General features: G+C 35.3%; 1 protein-coding gene across 1 annotated transcript in view; it reads right to left on the bottom strand.

Annotated features, from left to right (window-relative positions):
- Nucleotides 1-20,550, bottom strand: part of LOC110462454 (tripeptidyl-peptidase 2-like) — a 26,397-nt gene extending 5,847 nt beyond the window's left edge. The window contains 22 exon segments of the mRNA XM_021516406.1: nucleotides 373-614; nucleotides 1,570-1,707; nucleotides 3,654-3,753; nucleotides 3,975-4,075; nucleotides 5,067-5,183; nucleotides 5,451-5,605; nucleotides 5,914-6,020; nucleotides 6,409-6,485; nucleotides 6,813-6,970; nucleotides 7,802-7,979; nucleotides 8,707-8,837; nucleotides 10,044-10,177; nucleotides 10,666-10,765; nucleotides 12,201-12,328; nucleotides 12,958-13,034; nucleotides 13,582-13,736; nucleotides 14,088-14,153; nucleotides 15,008-15,105; nucleotides 16,584-16,708; nucleotides 18,767-18,967; nucleotides 19,423-19,551; nucleotides 20,376-20,550. Of these exon segments, the coding sequence (XP_021372081.1) occupies nucleotides 373-614; nucleotides 1,570-1,707; nucleotides 3,654-3,753; nucleotides 3,975-4,075; nucleotides 5,067-5,183; nucleotides 5,451-5,605; nucleotides 5,914-6,020; nucleotides 6,409-6,485; nucleotides 6,813-6,970; nucleotides 7,802-7,979; nucleotides 8,707-8,837; nucleotides 10,044-10,177; nucleotides 10,666-10,765; nucleotides 12,201-12,328; nucleotides 12,958-13,034; nucleotides 13,582-13,736; nucleotides 14,088-14,153; nucleotides 15,008-15,105; nucleotides 16,584-16,708; nucleotides 18,767-18,967; nucleotides 19,423-19,551; nucleotides 20,376-20,537 (2,879 nt within the window). The 5' untranslated portion in view covers nucleotides 20,538-20,550.
- Nucleotides 20,551-21,321: the final 771 nt, after the last annotated feature.

The raw sequence follows: 21,321 nt of genomic DNA, 5'->3' as shown, positions 1-21,321 counted from the left end.
CATACTATCAAACTGCTACCTAATACTGATAATGCTAACCCAAATTGAATTACTTCCAATGGAAATTAAACAAATGTTGGTCCAAAATGTGATTTCCCTATATAAACTATAGTAAAGTTTACCCCCTCCCCAGGGGGAAACGTGAGACCCCAGGGTCATGAAATTCACAATTTTGGTAAAGCACCTTAAGACCCTTCCATCTATGAAGAGTATTTGATTCTACCATATCTGGGTCTTGAGAAGAAGATTTTTGAAATTTTAGTCAATTCAACCCTTTTTGGCCCCGCCCCTCAGGCCCCTGGGGGCTTGGGACTAAACCGGCCACTACTTTTGTTGACCTTTGTCCATGGACCAGGTGACCTAAAAACTTACTTGTCCATTGTCATTGGAGTGACAAACAGTGGGGTATGCTGGTTTTGTGGCAGGGTAACTGAGTTCAGTTTCTTGCCAGAGAAGGCCTTCTGCCAGCTACCATGGATATCCAAAGAAACAGAGCTGGGAAGTTTGTGATGCAGCAGCAGAACAGCATCCTTCATCTTCTCCAGCAAGTCTCTCTTCTCCTGGCGGATCAGCATCACCAAGGTATAATCTCCTTTGTCAAGCTTCACATTATACTGTCAAAAGAAATCATTCCATGCTTAGTTTTGAGCCTTTAGACCAAGAGAGTTCAAATAGCTGTTGTGTGGAATTCGAAATATGTTGGTAATTAGAAGCCTTTATGGTCGTATCTATAATTTTATTTTGAATACACCAAATAAAATAATAATTTCTTGAACCATAAGAGGAATATCGATTATTAATTTTAATACTTATTTTGATACTGATTGTGCTTCTTCGCTTTACATTGGCCTGGGTAAAACTACAAATACAGTGTGAGCGTGGACAAAAGGATATAACCCCCTCACCCACTCTCTCCGGTTGCACTTGTTGTACTTACACTTGTTTTTGGAGCATAAAATAAAGTTTCAAATGCCATAAATCCAGAAAAAAAAATTGCATTGCACATTTTTTTCTTCATGTGCACTAACATATGATTTAGTTTCACTGTGCAAAGATATAAAAAAAATCTGACGTATACCAGTATTAAGTAAGGATGATTGCGCTTCCAAGATTTCTGGAGCAGAAATTTAAAGTTTCAAGGGTCATAACTCCAAATTCCTTTCTACATGCACATCAACATATGATGTACTTTTACAGTGCCATGTTAAGAAAAAGTCCAATCAATGGTTTAGGAGGAGTCGCGCTTGCAAGGATCATGAACAGACATCCGGACAGACAGAAAGACAAACAGATGGATGAACAGTGATTCCCATATACTCACCTAAACTTTGTTTGCGAGGGCTATTCCGTCTTTGCGTATTGCAGAGTTATCTTCTCTTGGGAGCAGGTATTGATTGTTACGTCATTGGTTTGTGCGAGAAAATTGCGTCGTTTTCTCAAAAATTGATGACGTTACTCTCACAAACAAGTGACGTAACAATCAATACCTGCTCCCAAGAGAAGATAACTCTGCAATACGCAAAGACGGAATAAATATCATGAAAACAATCTATTTGATGCACTACGTACCTGATGAGGGTAGGCATCTCCAGATCCCAGACACTGTTTGTTGGAGTCAAATATCATCCAGAACTGGCTCTCATAATCAGACTCATACAGAAGTTCACTCAACATGGCACACTCTGGCATCACTTCAACATTCTTGTCCTGTTTAAGAGAAATATATACATCTTGTATATATGGGGCAAAGAAGTAATTCCAACAGTGTGGACAAGTTTAGGTTGTCAAATTTTCGGAGCGATCTGCTCCTTTTTCAAGACACAGTGATATACATATACAAATTGCTGAATATATTTAACTATCCTGTATAACTATTCATTTCAAAGATAAATTTTTTTGCAAGGAAAGAAAAGCTGTCTTGACCTAGGATAGACATGCTTTTATACTGGAAATGTCACTATTAGAGGATTGTAATGACAGGTAAATATGATTCAAGGATAGAACGTGCCTAAACATGAGAAATAATTGATTTTGTCACAGAACTGTTGACATCTGGAATAGCCTGTCACCAGAGATGATGTTATCAAGAACTATCAGATCTTTCGAGACTTGCCTACACCATCACTGGAGAAACCAACCGATACTCTATATTTATAGAGAACACATTTTATTATCCATCCATATATAGTTAAATAAATAATTATCAAATTTATATTGTGAACACCAATTACTCTAATTGGGAATTTATGTATAATTTACTTTTTTCACCTCAACTATTCATGATTAATATTATTCAAATGTCCATGGTCTTGTCAGAATTGTTCAAACCATAGTGAGCTGACAGCAGAGGATTTTTGTAAGTCCTACAGTCAGAATAAAATCTGTGTATCTGTGTGTATCATCAAACACATCAGTAACATAACCATTGATGATAGATAGCATGGGTTCGAATTCACCCTTACAACTTGGAGCAATCTCTTTTTATGATATGAAAGTTTGGGAGAGAGATAAAAATATATCTAGAAGCTTGGTTTTCATTCCTGGTAAATAAAAATTTGATGTCTCCTATTTTCAGTAAATATTTGCTTCACACTTATTTGACCTATGACCTAGAGTTAACTCATAGTGACTTAAATAAAGTGCAATGCAGAATTTCTTTGGATGAAGCAGGCATTGTTCAAGTTTCTTAAATGGCTTAAAATTTACAGCCCGACAAGGTTTCACTTAAAATGTTGCATTTGGCTGACTTTTGACTTCGAGGTGAATGTAGTCATGACCTAATAACAATGTACTACCAGGTATGCATTTTCTATGGCTGATGCAGTTATACTACTGGTTTCATAAACAAGAGGCCCAAGGGCCTTATCGGTCACCTGAGTTATATCATAGGTACTGGTAGCTTTATTTTATTGTTTAGATGTGACGTGGAAATTAGCATGTAAACTAAGTGAAATACAATACTAATGTCATGTCATCCAAAGCTCAGGAGACCTAAAAATCTATAAAACAGTTTATACAATTTTTGGCATGCACAAGATTTTGCTGCAAATTTTTCACTTAATATACCAGACCTTTAAGTCAAGGTCAGTTTACTGCACATTTTCTGGGTGATGCAGGTTTACCTTACCGTTATTGTTTAACAGATTTTTATCTTATTACATGTTGCAATTTTGTATCTGCAGTCCTATATATACTTTTCCTATTTTCAATTGCTTATTTAAGTCATTGCTAGTATTGGCGACAAACAAAATATTTGCAGAGCTGTTCTACAATAAATTGTAACTCCAGATTGAAAAGATCAATACCTGACAAATTTGAGCTAACTTTCAATACTTTCAATACCATGTCTTCTTCAAACAATTAAGCTATTCCCTATGGATTCAAGTTTGTAGTGTTTTCTTCTGCTCGTGTATATTACATATAACTTACAATGTGGAAGTTGTATGAGAGTGTAATTATAATAACACATATCTGTATACGTAACACTTACAATATATTTGGAAGTTGTATGTGAGTTTAAATGTAACACATCTCTGTGTACTTACAATGTGGAAGTTGTATGTGAGTGTAATTAGAATAACACATATCTGTTTACTTACGATGTGGAAGTTGTATGTGAGTGTAATTAGTATAACACATATCTGTATACTTACGATGTGGAAGTTGTATGTGAGTTCTATACCATATATCTGACGATCTCCTGGTAAGGTATCTCTTGGCCCAAACAGACATTTCATCTTGTGTTCTGTTGGTCTGTTAACAAATAGCAGATTTATACTACATTTTGCTATCCATGCATTTTTATCAAGTGATATACCGTATCTTTGTTTAATCTCACCAAGCCAATATTTCGCAGTTTTGTGGCATTTAAATTCAACACGAAAAAACAAGCTTTGCATCCCTTGTTTACACTAGAAATATTAAAGGTTTGGTATTTAAACAGCTGGAAAAATATGTGAACATTTATACTATACCTGATTGGTTGTACCAGTGACTTGAGAGTAATTGAAGGAGAGATATCTTCATTCTTCAGCAAAGCACGAATATGGAACCTCGTGATACCCTCTGCACCTTGCTGGGAACAGAAATGATCAGGAACATATAGCATCAGGCCCTCAAATCACAAAACATCTCAACTTCCAAAGAATACTCTCAATTCCCATCATCAGATTTATTTTAAGGGCTACATTTCCTAAAATCAGTAAGTAACTTAAATTATAAATAAACAATCAATTAAAAGAAAATTTATGTTCAGACATCAGCTCTTGCCAACCCTGTACAGGTTCAGGGAAATAATAGTCCTGGGGTATACCACTGTATGTCATAAGAGGTGGCTAATGAGTGACGCCCTTGTGGAATCATAGGTATTTTTCTGTTTCTTCTGCTTTGGGGGCATTGAGGAAGCCATAACTACCCTCCACAATAAGATTGACCCTGACCTTTAACTGTGATCCTGACCTTTAACAGTAACTCTGACCTTAAACAGTGATACTTCGAAAAGGTTGGGGTCACCTGCCCAACCACGTGGGTTTTCTCCGGGTACTCCGGTTTCCTCCCACACTAAGACCCCCCATGCACTAACATCCAGGCCAACAAGAGTGATTAATATAAGTTGAAATAACCTGTTTCATATTTGTTGTAAAATAAATAAAGTTTATTTATACTTTGAGTTGATATACATCACTTAAACCTCAGGTGATGCACATGCTTTTGAGGTTTCATTCTTATCTCTATCTATCTATATATATGAATCCGCCTGAAGAAGCCCTAGAAGGCAGAAAGGACTAGCGGACGATCTGAAATATTTATGTTTTTATTCTATATTTTCCTTCGCAAGGACTTATTTATTTATTATCTACTATCTATATATATATGGGGCAAAGAAGTAATTCCAACAGTGTGGACAAGTTAAGGTATATAACTGACAGAGTAACACAGTATTTTTATGCATTGGTAAATACCATAAACATTGGATATCTGACGAAATAAACTGATATGGTAATACAATTCTGTTTCTCAAATTTTAATTTGAAAATCAAAAATTACATTGGTTCATATTGCCATACCATAGTAGGTCTGGAGTTATCCAAGGTCACTCCATGGAATGTTATTTTGTAGCTAAGAGTCACATCCCCTAGGTTGGCCCACCATTTGGCTATACACATTTCTAATGTACTGTTGTCCTGTATGGAATAAAATAAATTCATATTGTGTGAATTTGTGCATGGCAATGTCATTAAATCATATCAAAATCCTGTTATTTTAATAATTATCACATAAAACTATTTAAAATTTAAAATTGAAATACAATTATTTAAAAATATTATTTAAAAATAAATATGTTACTGATATGAACATTGTTTTAATGTTTTTGGAACTAAATATATTAACTGTGGTATTTCCAAAAATATTAACTATGTTATGAAGCATATATTTAAAAGATTACTTACAAGAACTTGGAATGCTTGAGTTGTCTGCCCTTGACTTGAAATTGTTACAAATTTCTCAAATTCTAACTTTTTGTATTGAAACTGTTGAACAACTTGCATGCCGTGCAGGAGCATTCTACAGCTTTTCTCTTTGTCTGATGACTTCACATTCAAAACTAAGAGAAAAAATGATATAATATCGTATGAAGAATGTGTATCAGGGTTTGTGATAGCATTTAAACGAATAAGATGAAAATTGTAACAGAAATTATACTGAAACACTTAATCAGAGACATAAACAGAAACATGTTACACAAATGATGCTACTTTCTGTATATAAAAATAAACAAGTCTACAACCTTTTTTTCTTTTTATCAAATCAACGAAGGAAATAATTTCTGCAATACCAGTGGACTTATAATCCATTTCATTAACATTCCAAGATATTTGTTTTACAGAAAACTTCATTGAAGAAATATCTCACCGGCAACGGTAGCTCCATGTGGTACTTGTATGAAGTGTCTATGAATCTGACCAGGTTTGAACTGTACATCATTAAAGCACATCTCATACGAAGTCTCATCAGACACCCTGCCAGGATCGAATAGTACAATAATGTCAGTGTAGGTAGGGATTGTGATTTGTTTTTAAAGTTAGGGAGTATACAATGCAAAAATTCCTGCAGCAGCCTATATTTTTATGAGGCATTGCATCATATTTGATGCATTCCAATGATCCAACTCCCAAGAACACTACAAACATTGTATAGTCTAGATTTTAAATCAGTATTTCTATGATTACTTCAAACTAATTCATCCCTACATTCTTAAACTTGACTTGCACAGTCTTTGATATGGTAAGGTTCAAATGTGACTTTAGGGGTGAATGGGTTAAAGATCATTTGTAGTGGTTTATAACAATTAGTTTATATATAAAATCATCGTCTACGTATTTTACATTAGATAGGTTAATATCTTACTTGGTAGGTTTGATGACGGTGATCGGTATCCTGAACACTGGACCTTTCTCCACACAATTCACATCATAGGCACAAATCTGAAGGCAATCGCACCATAGGTATTTATATATAACAATCTACTACCTGTTCCGATTTGGTAAGCTGTGGTATCCAGAACCAAAGCCGGCTTATCACCAGTAAAATAAAGTATAAATGACGTCAACATCTTAAAGTTTTGAAAACAAATTAATTCCACAAGTCAAAGATTTGCTTATTGAAAGGAGATGTTTTCCATTCAGTGTGATGTCTGTAACTTTTTTTTTAACTGTGAAGTATTTTTTTCATTCTTGAAAAAAAAAAAAAAAAAACAGAAACCAAATTATTTTCAACATTCAGTAAAACCCCACTAGTAATGCATCACTGACCTCTGTATAGTGAGCATCTTCAGTGAGTCCACTGTGGTCAACCTTGACACTGATTACGCGTGCCACATTCATCAGCTCCAAGTGACTGGGGTGCTGGACCCAGGATGCATCACATGTCAGGGCTAATTGTAGACTAAGTGCAATCTTCTCTTCTTGTTCTGTATAATACAATGGTACGTATAAACTGAGAAACACACATACATGTAGCAATACATAAGATCCATTTAATCAGAAGATTACACAACACAGCAATGCACTTAAAGGACCATAATCTACACATATATGTAGCGAGCAAACCTCTTAATCAGGTGAACACACCTGTAAAATTACTTTAATTCTCAAACCTAATCCTATGCTTGATTGTACATTTCTTTTTACCTAATGTAAAATGCTGGTTTGTTTGCCTTTTCATCTACTATGTTTATAACTGTCGCTGCAGGAATACTATTATTCATGTGCTTTATAGCACCTCAGTAATTTTGCAAATATTATTATTTGTTTTTAGTAAACATGTTTTTGATCCCAACACCATGCTTGGAAATTATTTTACTAAGATTATTTATGACCATACTCATGATAAATACCTACCTGATGTTTATGACCATACTCATGATAAATACCTACCTGATGTTTATGACCATACTCATGATAAATACCTACCTGATGTTTATGACCATACTCATGATAAATACCTACCTGATGTTTATGACCATACTCATGATAAATACCTACCTGATGTTTATGACCATACTCATGATAAATACCTACCTGATGTTTATGACCATACTCATGATAAATACCTACCTGATGTTTATGACCATACTCATGATAAATACCTACCTGATGTTTATGACCATACTCATGATAAATACCTACCTGATGTTTATGACCATACTCATGATAAATACCTACCTGATGTTTATGACCATACTCATGATAAATACCTACCTGATGTTTATGACCATAGTATACTCATGATAAATACCTACCTGATTTATCTTCAAAAAAGTTGGGTTCGACTGTGACATTGACAACGTAAGGTTTCTTGAAGTGATGAGGTTCTCTGAGATAGATTCCACGCTTGCCATCTGTACAGGTGATGTTGAAGTTGATCTTAGTCTCTGAACATTGGGTGTATGTACACAGGTAGTCATAAGCTTTCTCAACCTAAGGCAAACACCAGAGAGGAATAGTGGAATTGTAAACCCAGGAACCTCTATTAATCTGAGAGATTTTAAAAATCATATAGTCAAATAGCTATACTGCTTAACCCTTTCACCACTAAGTAACTTTAGTAGACTCTACCATATATTTATTTGGATGAGTCCATTATGGTCTACAGTGGTGAAGGGTTAAATGAAGCTTTTACAGTATATGTACACAAATACAATTTTATCTCATCTATCTACATTGTTATATGACATAGTATACAGTCACTAGTTACGGGATAAAGGTGCTTCAGACAGCTGAAAACAAGTAATGTAGATATAATTAAGTTCGACTGAGTAGAAGGTAAGAAAAGGCATTAAACATTTAAGATTTTCTGTATGAAACATATTATAACAAACGATGCTAGCATATTGTTTTCACCAACAAAATAAACAAGAAAACTGGCAGTGTAACTTAAGACCCTAACTGAAACTATAATAATTATGAATGGGGACACAAAGTCACATACTATACCATTTTGTAGCATAACATATTTTACATAGTATTCTTTAAATTTAAATCATTCAGACTCCGATTTATTCATCACAGCTTCATCACCATTGCTTTCCTGATGCTTACAAGCATAACACAACAGTCCTATAGACAAATTGTTTCATCAATCATTCGACTTTGTATTGAATCAGCTAATTTGAGGACGATTTTCACTAATTTACTATCGCCTTACATGAATGAGGCCATGTCCAAGGGCAAACACTTCAACATTGTCCACCTTCTGTGCTGTGTTTTGCAAGGCTCGCTTGATACTGAATGGTGTGTACTCTATGTGGTTTGCCTTCAGCCCAGATAAAAACAGACCTGATAATGTACAAGAAGAAAGATGAAATGTTTAAAAGTTACAAAATATGACCAACCTCAAATTTCTTCACTGATGAAAATTTCTTGGATATATTTTAAAGCAATGTTTGAACTTAATGTTAGAGTAAGACCGTAAGACAATCACCAGGAAAAACAATGTAGGTCTGTACATGTGGGAATCATTTATGTCATAGACCAAATTGTCTTTAATGTTATGTCCAATGATTGGTTTAATTTTGTTTAATGTCTTATTAACAGCTAAGGTCATTTAAGGATGTGCGTCCATGTGTGTAGTGTATGCGTGCTAGCATGTGTGTATGCAGGAGACAGGGTATGTTGGTGTGCTTGCAACCTTGTGATAGCGTGGATCTGATGTTGACTTTATAGTGCTATCTCACTGAAATACCATGCCGAAGGCACCCAGCACATCATTCTGCCCGGTCACATTATGCTGACAATGGGTGAACCAGTTGTTGCCATTCCCCTAAATGCTGAACGTTAAGCAGGGAATAACAACTACCATTTTTAAGGACTTTGGTATGTCCCGACCTGGGGACAGAACTCATTGCCTTCCTCGATCACCTGGGCGAACGCTCAGCATTCAAGCCAAAAGTGAGGTGTTGCCAAGCAAGGCGTTAGGAAATAAAAGGTAGTTAGAAGTAGAAATAAAGATACCAAATAATGCAATGGGCGAAGCAGATAAATTATAGTTGCGTTTGTGTCCCCAAATAGAGGACACCAAAGCAAATCCCCAATTTTGCAGGGCGTTCCTACATTAGTCGCCTCCTACGATACATGCAGTGGGTAACAGGAGGTGTATTCTTTTCCCGATCCCCCACCTGCAGGGTTGTATGTCTAATTATGTTTATGAATCATTGATAAGTGTTGTAGTGATAAAAAAAATGTCTGTAAAATATCTTTTCTTCCTTTATTATTATACAGTTATTTAGGTTATATAAATCTTGGTCAAGGTCTGTTCTATGAAAACTTCAGTAGGTCTGTAAGAAATCTATATTATACATGTCTCCATTTTCTATGGTGTGTACTGTGTAAATTCTAAATTCTAAGACTGTTTACAGGTCTATCCTGCTAAATTAAGAAAGTGCAGAGTAAATAACATCGACCTGACAAACCCATAGTGTCAGTGTACAGGTCTAACCTGCTAAACTAAGAAAGTGCACAGTAAATAGCATTGAGTAGACAAACCTATACATCCACAGGCATTCGGCGAACTCATACTGGTTCCGTTCATAAGCTGTGATCCCCGCAGTGTCCAGTTAGGTACAGAGGCTATGGCCCCTCCTGGAGCACTGATACACACACCCAGATCTCCATCATGTCTGTCAGAAAAGATATATGTTATAGAAAACTATGGTTATGTTTCTTGATTTTTGTGGATTTACTTTTGAGATACACAGACTTTGATAAAAGTGTTCTGAACACACAGCAGTGTTTAGTTTAATATGAACAAGCATTTCTTTTTAAAACAAGCATAACTTTGTAAATTGGTTAAATATTGTGTATGACAATTTTGAAAAAATCATGATATAAAATATTTTCTGAATGAAAAAGTCAAGTTGTTTCCTAAACTAACAGGGTATAGTATTGCGAACAGGCTTCAATATTAAAACTGGACAAAGGACCATATCTCTGTTTCTTTATCCGGCAAGAGACCAAATTTCAAAAAAACAAATGAGATATGGCCTGGATTAAGTGATGCACGGATAGACTGATTGACTGAAGGATGGAGTACAACCCAGTATTTCCTTCCAGTAGTTCCAGTGAGGGACTGATAAGATTTCAAGTGTTTGAAAAGATTTGCACTTACGTGGGACCCCTAGATGACCATGTATACTGCATGCTGGGAAGTTTTTCCCTCAAGGAGTATTCAGCAGCCATCATCAGCGGTGAAACCTGGGCTCCCACTCCTGAGGAAAATCAACAGTTATGAGAACAAAAATAATTTTAAATCATATTTTGACATGACCATTATTTTGACTTGATATGATCATGTCAAAGTATGGTATAAAATTATTGGTGACACAATAATAAAGAAAGAAACTGTCAAATTTCTTGCAACATTGTCTTGACAGTCCATGAGAAATATTTTTTAATAGGCCTGGATTTATGTTGTAAGGAGGAGGAGGTCCAATGGCATTACGACTAGATACTTTATATAGACCTATACAAAATATCTAGTCAGAGTGCTAGTCCATGCAATGTGATGCCATCGTACTGTTTTTTGAATCCACAATAGAAATGTACAGCACTTACTGATAATAGGATATAATATGAATATTTATCATCTATATACTACATTGTACCACCTACTAGCTATATATAGTATCATGGTTGTCAGTACGAGAATACTCCAGAAGAAGTTGCAAAAGACTTCAGAACAAGTGGTAAATAGATCATAAACAGTTTATAACACAATGTTTTCAGGGTTGGTCATTCTAACAATTTTCTCATTGCTGGCACATGGACAAAATTGACAGTGCACCTGCAGTGATTTCTCGATTTTATCCATGTGGCCGCGATGAGAAAATTGTTCTCACGATAAACTCTGAAAACACAGTGTGACAATCTATAAATACCCAATTTAGTAAAATAAACCTGTTCATTCAGACCTAGCGACAAATGTATAACATGTCAGTCAACCAAATTGCAAATATCTTGACAGCCATTTAATTAGCTGCTGGATCAATCTCCAGGTGCTTCTGCTAGGACTGTATATATCTTTTCTCTGGAAATATTTGAAGAAGTTTACCCTGAATTTCACTTGAGATGATTATTTTGTAAATTCAGACCAGGTGAATCTACGATAAGTGATAATAAAAACATAAAAAAATTCTCAGAGTACAAAAAGCCAGTGAAGTTATATAACTAGAAGTACATGTACTACTGGGTATATGTGCTTGATCCTGCTTCTTCTGAAATATTAATACAGGGGTATACAATTCCACAAGCTTGGGCCCAGTTCTGGTTAAAAGGTGATTAGCTTTATAAATCAGTAATTTGCGCAAATTTTAATTGATGTACATCTTTAAAACACAATCATTGAATCAGTTACAACTTTCCAGATATAAAATTTACATGCAAAATTGTGTGATTTTACCTTGTATTTTGACGAAAATATGAAAGGTTGAAAAATGTTGTCAAACACCGATTAAGTTATTTAACCACCTTTCGAGCCACTGGGCCCTGATGTCTAGGGCTTGCCGATTTCATGTCAAGGCACATACATTTTTTAAATGTTTACTTTTAAAACATAGATCAAAACGGTAGAATGTTGCCGCAAATAGGGAGATCCCTTCAAGATTATCTCATTGTGTGATTCGGTCACTTTAAATAAAATGTTACCAATGAGGGCGTCAGTTGTTCCTCCAGGTGTACCGACAGTGGACAGGGCTGGACCATTGTTTCCAGCACTGGATACAAATATAACACCATGCTTGTTGACCGCTTCACTAAGAATGTCTACCACACGCCTGTTTAAACGAAACAAAATATTAATATAAACACAACAAACTTTGTATGTCAATGACCACTTTTTTTACAGAACCCCCCACCATACTTTAAGTTTATCTAAGATGTTACAAAGATGATCCTATAACACTTAATTTCTTTAGAATTGATGATTGATGCATGGGTGATGAGATCCAACCCAGTCATTATCACAGCCCTTACCATTAAGATTGAAATAGTGCCTTTCCAGAAATAAATATAAATATACCTGAAAGGTGAGGTTGGGGTGGGGGTGGAGATAGATACCTTTATGTGACCCCCATCACTCATATACCAGGTATTATCAATGATAAGTGCCTTCCTGTACCTTCTTCTTCCAGCATATTTTATATTTGGAAATTACTTTTAACTCATTCACCCCTCAAACTTTAAAATGAACTATTCCAACCATTGAATTGGAAGAGTTTAAATGTGTCTTCAGGGGTGAATGAGTTAAAAGCATAAATTGTAACAATAGGAAATAATGTATTGTCATATTATTGTTGATAAAGAATTTGCTGAAGCAAGCATAATTTATCAATGTAAAAAAAGAACAAGATTTCCAGCTCATTAGATATGTCATCCATTGGATTTACACTAACAATAGTCTTACCCTGAGTTTGGCCAGTGAGAAGCCTCTCCATAACTGTAGTTCACCAAGTCGCACTTGTGCTCAATTACTTTGATCATCTGAAATGAATACAGATATATAAGGACCTGCCATATCTTTTTCTAAAAGATTTCAAGGCAATACCAATTTATTAAATAAAAAATAGATGTTTTTATATGAATCCTGGCAAGAATAAGCTTGTGGTTGGACAGTTTTAAGTTGTAATCATTTTCCAACCTTGTTGCTTATCAAATACTTTTCAAATGTACATGTACTGCGTTCATTTAAACAAGTGTTTTGGTAATATTTCAGCAACACTTTTAGACCTACAATCATCAGGTATAGTGAACCATTCTGTCACTAGTTAAAAAAAAAAGTATGAAAATATAAACTTTATTTATTTTACAACAATTATGAAACAAGTTATTTCAACTTAATATATTAATCACTCCTGTTGGCGCAGATGTTAGCGTACAGGGGGTCTTAATATGGGAGGAAACTGAAGTGCCTGGCGCAAACCCACATGGTCAATTTTCACGTCCGATCATGGAATCGAACCCCGGCCACCTGCTGAAAAGCAAGTGTGCTATCCACTGCCCCACCCTAAATGATAGACAGGAAACTTACAGCTCTAACGAGGGCTGTCCCCGTTTCCATGGAACCTAGACGTGTGTCTCCAATCTTGATGGAGATGATCTGTGCTCCTGGGGCTACTCCATTTCGCTCTGGCTGGTCAGCAAAATAGCCTGCTGCTATACATGCCACATGAGTAGCATGGGAACCTTTCAGAAGAGAGGTAGTATAATATGTTAATATATAATGTGAGAAATGTACAGTTAACTATAAACAGTTAAGTTGCATGGCTATTCTTTTTTTAATTATTTTTAATACAATGTAAGAATTCTGTTTTTAGTACCGGGGTACTTTTCAAAATAATATCTCCAATAAGTGGGGTTTTTCCTTTATATACATGTATATTCAATGGTCCCAATTATCTGCAACATACTTTTCTTGTTAACTCTTAAACATCAAGCCGACATATTTTCTAATGAAAATCTGTTTTTATTAAACTTTGATGAAGTTCAGAGACAAAAATACTGATACTAAAATGACAACAAATAAGTGGGACTTACCTGCATTTGTTACCATTTCTAAAACATCACCATCATTGTAAATGTTGATGCTATAATTCAGCATATCTGTAAACATAAGAACTAAAAAGTTCAAACCCTATAAAGTATTTTTAACTTATCTCCTCATAGTTATTTTTGTTAAATTTACTTTGTTTGTGGTCAATCGAAAATGCGAGGTACTGGATAACATATTATAACAAGTTAACTTGGAACATAGCTTTGCATGAATGTACTGGGTCAAACAGTATTATACAAATTATATGGTAAATCACAGTATTATACAAACTATATGGTAAATCACAGTATTTTACAAATTATATGGTAAATCACTGTATTATACAAATTATATGGTAAATCACTGTATTATACAAATTATATGGTAAACCACAGTATCATACAAATTATATGGTAAATCCCAGTATTATACAAATTATATGGTAAATCACAGTACAAATGTATAACATTCAAATACTAGGTATCAGTCGAAAATACAAATACTGGCGGGTGGGTAACAGTCAAAAATACAAATACTGGGTAAAAGCATTATCATCCTCGATATCCAGGGGTTACGCTCACTTTCGCTCTCTGCATCCCTGGAATATGTCATAGCAAAATTGAAGGCAAGAAGATAACTGTTTGATTGGTCTCAGGTAAAATAAACTGACCAATCGCTAGGCTGATACATTTCCTTTGAAGATTACAAAGGAGAGACGCCAGACTTTAAAGCCTGACAATTTTTACCGTTACGTGACCGCAAGATTCTTTTGATGAACATCGAAGGATCGAGTTAATCTTCTTGTCTTCTCATCATAACATTTACATTCACAAGTACTGGGTTACATATTATTACATTCATGTACTTGGTTACAAAGTATTAGACTATTACAAACATGTACTGGATAACGAACAGTTATTACTACCTTGTCGACTGATTGTTCCATACTGTCTCTCTTCAGAAAAACTGGCCAAAACTTTACAATCACCAAGGTCACCCTTCTCTGTTGTATCAACACAGGCTCTGTCATTGAATCAAAAATACACATTTTACCATAATGGAAGTTCAGTCTGGTAGAAAGAGAAACACCAGGGTTTTAGTAGCCTAGGTATATACACTGGCATAGATGGGAGAGTAATTCAATATATCAAATTAAGATCTATTAATATTATATCACAAATACCAATGTTGCTTTTTGACATGTTTTTAAGTTTTTAAGTTACCTAGAAAATTACTTTTATGAACCTTAATAACATTTCAAATAATTAGAACCACCACAGTTCTTCCTGTATTTACAAGGTGTTTCTGATATACGTGAATATAAGGATAAGCTAGATCGGTTTAGTCAATTATTTATTAAAACCTAAAATAAAAGACATTTATACAAAAAAAGTTGTATCAGCATCCATTAACCCTTAGGCTGCTACATTGATTTCTATGTAAACGGACACCACTGCTGAATTAATTATTGAAATTTATTTTAATTTACTTGATTTTTCAAATGTGCATAACTTGGAAAATATTTGTTATATGTGAAAAAAAGTTATATGAAAATTGTTCGTTGTTGTCTCTAGTTTATATTAACGTTTTCAATTCTAAAGTTGCTTCAGTATTTACCTGTACAGGTGGTAATAAAGGTAAGAAAATGTGAAACTTTTAATTAATCGGATTTAAGCAAGAGGAAGATCATTTTAAAATTATTTTCGTCCGTAAATGTGATTGGCAAATGATAACAGAGATTATAAACTTAATTTTTGACATAAGACGCTGTATATTTACACGGAGATTCTCAGGTAAAAAGGTCAGGTATTTCGTCAAGATTTGCGTGTGATTTGCTACAGGTTTCAGGTCGCCATTCAATAAATTAACTGTCACAGTCGGCATATAGATATATCTTAGCTACGATTATGATTAAATCACCAATAAAAAGTTTGAAGAAATAAATCGGCTCAGAACGTATAAATGTCAATGTTCAATTCGGCCTCACCTGCAGACGACATGTGCGCCTCGGTCCGCCGATATATTTTCCTGTTTGCGTAGAGCACAAAGCCGTTTACTGGAAAGTTACATATTATGTAACACCGAAGTATTTCCACATCACCCATGCCAAACCCTTCAAAACCTTTATTATCATCGTAGGTGACGATGGAGAATAAATGTTTACCATCATATTCATCGCTTCAATCTACATGTCCTTCATTTTTATGACATTTTTTTCGATTTGAAATTCTTTTGCACACCTTTGGTTATTACTAGGGTACACTGCCGTGAATATCGAAAGTAATGACAAAACAACCAATCAGAAGCCTTCTACTATCCGCGTTCGGGTTTGATATAACAACAACCCGACTTCACACTTCCTGGCTACCGATCGAACCCTACAGACCGAGAAACGACTATTGTCGTGCGTAGCACTGACGACCCGACTTTTCAAAACGACAATTGTCGTGCGTAGCAGCCTAAGGGTTAAAATGACTAAACATTAACTAAGATAACACTACCTCCAGGTGTTGCCATCATGAAAAACAACACAATCAAACACTGGTCCACAGTCCTGGTACTTCTTGTCTAAGCTTGTCAATAGATCCACTTTAGCCTGCAGGTCTTCCTTCACAAGTTTTTCCTCCTTGAATAGAATATAGCTCATACAGTAACATGTTTATTGTTTCACATAATACACAAAAGTAGCATGACCAGACAAGAATAGTTGTGATTAACAAGAGGTCCATTGGACCTGTATCGCTCACCTGGTTTTATATTTAAGTCATTACAACTGAATGCATTAGTACATCTTTATATGAAATTAAAAGAGACAAGAAAACCAGACAATATCTATGTTCTAACCCAACTGGGACCACACTATCTGAATTTCAACTAATCAAAGGCCTCCATTGAGTTGTCATGTTAACAGATTTTGAAGTAAGTAATATGTCATATTACAGGGTGTAATTAGACAATACTTTAGTTTTCATTCAACTATAAGCTTTTATTATATGCATGAACATTTCTTGCAATCACATTGGTCGGATCCTATACATGTGACCAGTCCTCAAAAACTCATGTAGACTGGTTATCCGGTGAATATCGATTTCTAAATATAGCCTGTATGGAAATTCCCCGGAACCTGTCGTAGCACATGCGCAGTTAGACTGGAACGCGATCTGTCAGACGACATTAAAAGATGGCTGCTGGCGAACTTTTTTCCTCCGTTAGGAAAATTACCAAAACTATTCAAGGATAAAGATGATGTTAACGTAAAAAAAAGGCCATTGAACATGCAGTGCATGTCCTCCATGCTTATCTTAAGAAAAAGAAACTAGACGATGCCTTCGAAAGCTACAATGATGAACTGTTGTATTCAAACCTGGCTAAATTTTACACGGAGGCTCGCATACAAAAATCAGAACTTTTAGTTTTGTTTCGTTTTATTTTATTGTTGAAGCATATAATAAAACAGTTATGGGCTTTTGTGCTGGTGAATATGATGTGATATGAACCTGAAAGAGTTATATTGACAGAGGCGAACCTAGAAACCAATTTTTAACAATTTATGAAAACTACACCATAGAATATGATAATCCAGCTGTACTATTTCTTAGGACCGCAGGGGTCAAACCAACCTCATTCAATTAAGAAATGTTTGTTCTTCCTCAATAATGTTTTTGACCAAATTTACTACAATCCACTCAGATAATTAGGGGATATTAGCGTCTTAAAGCAAAATATTTGATATTTTTCCTCTTTTTGGCCCGGCCTTTCTAGCCCCAGGGGTTGAAGCATATAATAAAACAGTTATGGGCTTTTGTGCTGGTGAATGTGATGTGATATGAACCTGAAAGAGTTATATTGACAGAGGCGAACCTAGAAACCAATTTTTAACAATTTATGAAAACTACACCATAGAATATGATAATCCAGCTGTACTATTTCTTAGGACCGCAGGGGTCAAACCAACCTCATTTTTTTAAGAAATGATTGCCCATCCCTACTGATGCTTCAGACTTAATTTGGTTGAAATCCTCTCTGGCGTTTAGCAGGAGATGAGTTTTAAAGCAAATTTAGCTAAGTTCCCCTGGAGGGCCCGCCCCCCTGGCTTCAGGAGACGAACCAACATAATTTATTTAAGAAATGATTGCCCTTCACTACTGATGTTTCAGACTAAATTTGGTTTAAAACATCTCTGGCGTTTAGCAGGAGATGAGTTTTAAAGCAAATTTAGCTAAGTTCCCCTTCAGGGCCCCACCCACCTGGCCTCAGGGGTCAAACCAACCTCATTTTTTTAAGAAATGATTGCCCTTCCCTACTGATGTTTCAGACTAAATTTGGTTGAAAACCTCTCTGGCGTTTAGCAGGAGATGAGTTTTAAAGCAAATTTAGCTAAGTTCCTCTTCAGGGCACCGTCCCTGGCCTCAGGGGTAGTACCAATCACATTTATTTAAGAAACGATTGTCCTCCCCTAGTGATGCTTCAGACAAAATTTGGTTGAAATCCTCTTTGGCGTTTAGAAGGAGATAGGTTTTGAAGAAAAAGTTGACAACGACGACGAATGACGCGCCACAGCATTAGCTCAGTATGGTCCTTCGGACCAGGTGAGCTAAAAATGAATTAAAAAAAACCAAGTCAATCCAGGTGTAAGCTTCATGTACATGATGAATAGTACATGTAATTGTTCCTGTTACGGTACCTGATTAGGACTGGAATTTTTCGTTTCAAACTCCTCAAGTTTGCGAGTGGCCTCAGCCAGAGCAGCCCGGTGTGGGGGATCCCATGTCTGCTCCCTTCGCTCCTTCACTACTCTGTCCTGCAAGCGCTTCGGGTACAGATCAAACAGGTTCTTGGCTCCGATGTGATACTTTCCTGAAGGGTTAGTCCAGGAAGGTGGGATCTAAAAGATGAAATGTCAAGTCGTATCATTCATAAACAAATAAATAAAATGAATATTTGTTTGTATATTGTAATATTGGATAATACTGACCTTACCTTGAAGAATTTAGATGGCTGTTCTATTCATTCAACAAGATATACATATTCATACATTACATAAATTTTCCATGAGATGAACAAATAATTGTCATTACAAAAAAATAGTGAAAATATGCATAAAAACATCTCTCAGCTAGCATTAGTCAAGTCAATAGTATGACAAATCAACATAAATACTAGTAGGTTCATAAAATTATATAGTCACATGTATTTCATTTGTCCATAAGGACTATGAATGCCAACTAAAGCAGCTTGATGCTTAAATATACTCACTGTATAGCTATAAATGATGTAAACATTAAAAGCATTGGTTTTGTCAGTTTATCAAACATGAGTTGTGTCCAAATGAAACCTCACCTTCAACTTGCGTCCTGTGACACCAGTCATCTCTCCATCTTCTGGCTCAACCACTTTGGAAGTGTCTACATCACCAGAACCAGTTGCATCAATCACGTCTACAATTTTTGGGCTTCCATCAGTCGTAACCTGAAATGCATCCATAATAAGCATTTTGCAAACTGTAACATGCAGTAACATAAGTTGTTTCAGAATTATCAAGATTTTTTATCTATTCTGAAATGTCAAACTCGTGTTCAACAAGTCATAATTATGAAAGCTTTATTTGATCAGTGCTGTAATTACATTTTGGTACTTGGTCATCAAAACAGCTAATGAAGGTCACTGTGTCATGATATTACATTGCATTTATAATAAAGTAGTACAATTACATTGGACAGTAGATCATTAATTAAGAGCATGTTTTGACTCTCCAAATTAGCTCTGGGTCTTAACATTGAAAGGACATATCTATTTCACTTGTGTTGTGTCTCTCTACATGTCATAGGAAATTAAATTGACGTTTGAAATTGTTTTAAATGTCAAGGTTCAACTGCTATGGATCAGAACATGAGACACTATGCACCTAATGTGATGTTCGTGTAAACGAAAAACAATATCATCTTTCTTTAATAAGAGTTTTATATCTCTTAATTCTGACCAGACACATGTTTAAATGAGCGATCATAAAGACTATCAAGATTTAGGACGAAGTGACCCTAATGTCATGAACTCGCCCACGTTACAGCCAATTACGGTAACAGGTGTAAACCAGTACATAACGTTATACTGCATCACTGAAATTATAAACAACATTCTGTTGCCGAGAGTAGCGGAATGGTGGTTTATAATACTAGTTTCAAGATTAACAGCGAATCAAGTTACGTAAATAAAAATGATCAAATCAGCTGATTCATGACAAGTGTGTGCTTGCTGGTGCAAATATTTTGACAAAAGTTGATAATCATTTGTACTTGTAATCCCGGAGCACCAGGATCCACCCCTGTATCAAGAATCGCAATAAGGACACCCCTTCCATCGTAATCTGGATACTTCGTTAAGAAAGAAGCAGCTCCAGTCTCTTTCTTGGGAAGAATTCCTTCGACGGGAAAATTAGATTCGACAGTGGACGCCATGTTTCGCAGACGATTGTCTCCAATATCACCAAAGCGCTTTTTTGACGTTTCCCAGATTAAGCGTCATTATGATCAAGAGTGCAAAATTTATTAAGAAAACCCACCCCGTTGAATTACTGGCAAATATTCTCATTCGTGCCAAATGATATGAATTCACGTTAATTTCGCCTATACGCATATTCCAGATTTTTATATTTCATGAAGCGACTGGCAGTTACAAGTGTCACCAATGGAAAATCGAAAATTATGACACCGACATTATTCTTGAAGTATCGGTGGTAGGTTCTACTATGTGTTATATGATCCGAGGCTGAATCCCTATTTTTAATAAAAAAAATATATCATTTGAAACAGAGACGTATATGTTATATGTAATATATACGTCTCTGTTTGAAATTAATAATTTTGATAAAACGTAAATATGATATATACAAACTAATATTGCTAAACTTTGTTTGAAAAACTGAACCAAATATGTCGAACTCGAAATCGATAAAACTATCAGCCAAAAAGTGTGGGTTTTTTTTGTGTAGGACGTTTTTTTCAGTATTGACCAATTATTTCCTGTATTGGTTGACTTTTGGAGATGTATTGCCCGGGACCTAATTTTCTGTATTGCGCCCGGACAATATCAAGCTAGTTTAAAATTAATAAAGCTTTAGCATAAATTTAGCTGTCACTTTTTGCCATGTTCTAATTTAAGAATGAGGAAAGCAACCGAAGAAGAGTCTGTGATGTCCTTGATTTTAAGCTCATGTGGGTACATACGATCGATGAGGTGAAT

Source organism: Mizuhopecten yessoensis, unplaced genomic scaffold (assembly GCF_002113885.1).
Source record: "Mizuhopecten yessoensis strain PY_sf001 unplaced genomic scaffold, ASM211388v2 scaffold10797, whole genome shotgun sequence".
NCBI lineage: Eukaryota > Metazoa > Mollusca > Bivalvia > Pectinida > Pectinidae > Mizuhopecten > Mizuhopecten yessoensis.
The sequence above is the reverse complement of the archived record's forward strand: the minus strand, read 5'-3'. Positions and strand labels throughout refer to the sequence as shown.